This window comes from Solanum tuberosum, unplaced genomic scaffold, assembly GCF_000226075.1.
Source record: "Solanum tuberosum cultivar DM 1-3 516 R44 unplaced genomic scaffold, SolTub_3.0 contig00062, whole genome shotgun sequence".
NCBI classification, from domain to species: domain Eukaryota; kingdom Viridiplantae; phylum Streptophyta; class Magnoliopsida; order Solanales; family Solanaceae; genus Solanum; species Solanum tuberosum.
In genome coordinates, this window is record NW_006240343.1 from 5,373 (window position 1) to 8,619 (window position 3,247).

A 3,247-nucleotide genomic window follows, 5' to 3' on the forward strand; every position below is an offset into this window, starting at 1 on the left:
GAAAAAGAACTATGTTTTACAGTTGCCAAACTATCAGCGCAAAGGAATTTGAAAACCTGATGATAGTATTAAAGTCAGTTGATGAATTAATTTGATAGAGTACTTGAATTGTTAGTTATAACCAAGTTACAACCACCTTTTGGAATTTAAAAAGTTTAATTTTTTTTTATGGGGAGGAATATCGGGTACGGGGTACGGGGTAGGGTAAGAAAAAAATATTGTAATTTAAGAATGAAGTAGAGTTTTGGAAAATGTTTTGCTCAATTTTTGAAGGGAAATCATTTTCCTTAAATTTAAGGAAAATAAGTTGATTTGGAAAACAATTTCCTAATTATTAAGCCAATCAAACATGGAAAAATTGGAAAATATTTTCTAAAATATTTTCCTTCATACCAAGCATACCCTCAATCAATCCTTGGTTGTCTAAATGGTTTTATTTCCTTAATTATGATAAACTTGATTTTAAAATGATGTTCAGTTGATTTTTAGGTTAGTAGATGATTCTCCCACCAAGTTGTTAGTGTGGATATCACTCACGATAATCTGAATTGTGACCGTCTTGGTGCTGACGTTTTTTTTTTTTTTTTTTGAAGTCGTTGGGTTGATGAGGTTCTACTCATCGGTGAGAACTATGATCTGCCTTTATTTTTATTTTTAAAATATTGCTACGTATAATGCTACTTCATTCATCAATAGCTTATTTGAATTTGCTTTAGTTTGTAATTTTTTGTAGATTTGTATGCATGAAGTTGTGCATATATAAGCAAATAAACATAGAGAAAGCAAAAAAAAAATTAGAAGAGCATTCATATCGGTTAAATCAAAAATCAAATCAATAAGGATTAATAGTCAATTAACCAAAAATTGATAAGGAATATTTTATTGAGTTAAGACCTGCCAATTTGCTAGCACTAGGAGTGTGTTAACCAGGTCATTGATGTACAAGTAATTCACTAATTAGTTTCACATTCAACCAACAAAATCAAAAGACAAGAAAATGTCGTTAAAGTAAAGGAAATAACGACACACAATTAACGATATTATTATTTATTCATTATGATAAAAATATTTAAGTAATTGAAGGGAGTGTGCATACATTTTTTTTGGTTGAAAAGGATATTTATTTATTCATATATAATTAGCATCCATACAAGATCGGTGGCCTGAAGCATTAGAAACAACTTGATTACATTACACACGTACACATAAGAAATTATTATCACACTAACATAAAATAGTTTAACAAACCTTTTAAGATACTTATTATTTTGGTAATTTTTCATACCATTTGTAGCAAACTATGCTTTATTGTTGGCATTAGCAAAAAACAACCCTATAATTTGTACTATCACTAGGGCAAGCAAATAAGCTAGTAGGATCATCTTGTGGGTAGCTATATGCATCAGGGCATCTCTGTTTGAAAAATCTGGACAAGTCGTTAGGACCACATTGACCTATGGTACAAGGATTGTTGCATCCTCCGGGTACTTTAAGTTGACCAGGGCATTCACCATTTATATTGGCTGTGCATTGAACTGCGTGGCATTTTCCTCCACTAGGATTGGTCGGGGCGAAAGTCATTGGTATATTGAATCCTTCGATTAAAGAAATGTCCCAGAAATCTAGGTTGCTAAATTGGTTCAAGGCATATTCAGCTAGGGTGTTTGGCGATTTACCCCAGCCGGTACACTGCAAGACTCCACCACAATCACCGGTCTGGCAAGAACCTCTACCAGAACCATCAAAGTTGCAATTAGTACGACCCCATATACGTGCCATCTTTGTTCCCCTTGGAGCATTGATGACCCATGTTTGGCCCTTATTGAGACGTCGACCACCGCCTATCGGGGTTGACGCCGCCCAGATGGTGTATGGACAGTTGTTTTGGACCTCGAAAGAGGTAGAATAAGTATATGTCACAAAAGAAAGGAGGAAGAAAACAGAAGAAGATCTGATCAAATAGTCCATGTTTGTGGACATCTTTTTTTTTTAAGTTGTTTGATATTGTCACAAGTTATTGGGCAGTTTATATAGGAGTGTGGCACCTTTCACATTAATCACATATATCAATATTATCTTGGAATAATGATAAAGGAAAATTTTCCACAAGCCACTATTCCACGTCCACATGTAATTCTTCGTACAAGTCTTTCGGTTTTTTGGGGGAACCTTCTCCCTACTATTTAGTATTCGTATTGAGTCTGATTAAATATGAATTTTTCTTAAAAACTGAGCCTCGATAAATTTGGATTTGTGCTTGAAAATTTCCTCTGATTGAGAAATAAGAATCTATTTCTTTTTCTCAATTTATGTGACACTATTTCCTTTCTAGTGAGTTAAAAAAGAATGATACCATTTATTAATTCCTAGGAAAAAATTTCAAGTCATTATTCATGTAGTAATCACGGGATGAAGTAAATTGTGTTGGGTGAAGCTTCATAAAGAAAAACTTAATATTGTGCGATATTATTTTTTTTAAAATTAAATCTTATGCTTTTCTTCAAAATACTATGTTTAGCTTCTCTTACTTTTTCAAAGTAAATGTGAATTTTTATTTGCACATAAAATGCAAGTCGCAATTGACTGCATGCAAATCAAAGTCTTCGTTAATGCATGACGAGTCAGGGTGCTCTGTGTAGACAAATGCCTTAAATTTAGGTCACTAAAGTGCTTGAGTCTCCTCTTTTAGTACAAACTTAACTTGTTACTCTTTCCGTCTCAAACTATTTGTCGTATTTTTTTTTTACATGCTTTTAAAAAAAAATTAATTAGGAGGAGTCTTGAGTATTTTATCCTTATTTATGACTTAAAATATATTTTATATTCATTAAATGTTTACTTTATGTCTCTATTTATGTGTCATCTCCATATAATTAATGTTCTAAATTTTTCCAAGACATATCTTATGGTTTAAAATCTCCATCAAGAATTAAATGCGGATGTGGAAAAATGATCTGGAAAATTTTCCACAAGCCACTGCTCGTGTAAGTAATTATATAAACGAGGAACAGAAAACATCTTCTTCTTCTTTTTTGCATTCCCCCTACTATTTAATATTCGTGTTGGGCTGATTAATTATGAATTATCTTGAAGATATTCATATTAAAGATATAGCGCTAACTATCAAAGATAACTTTAGATCATAATTCGAATATGAAACCTTGATTAACTGTTTGTTGTCAATTATCAAAGTACTAGTACTACTATATATATTACCTAAGGTAATTCTTTTTGGGACATTGTGGGG

The 3,247-nt window shown here is 32.2% G+C and overlaps 1 protein-coding gene across 1 annotated transcript; it reads right to left on the bottom strand.

Moving 5' to 3' along the window:
- Positions 1 to 1,097: 1,097 nt before the first annotated feature.
- On the bottom strand, positions 1,098 to 2,018 carry LOC102592911 (osmotin-like protein OSML13). The gene has a single exon (XM_006367956.2). It carries the CDS (start codon positions 1,978 to 1,980, stop codon positions 1,318 to 1,320), a length of 663 nt encoding a protein of 220 aa, XP_006368018.1. The 5' UTR covers positions 1,981 to 2,018; the 3' UTR covers positions 1,098 to 1,317.
- Positions 2,019 to 3,247: the final 1,229 nt, after the last annotated feature.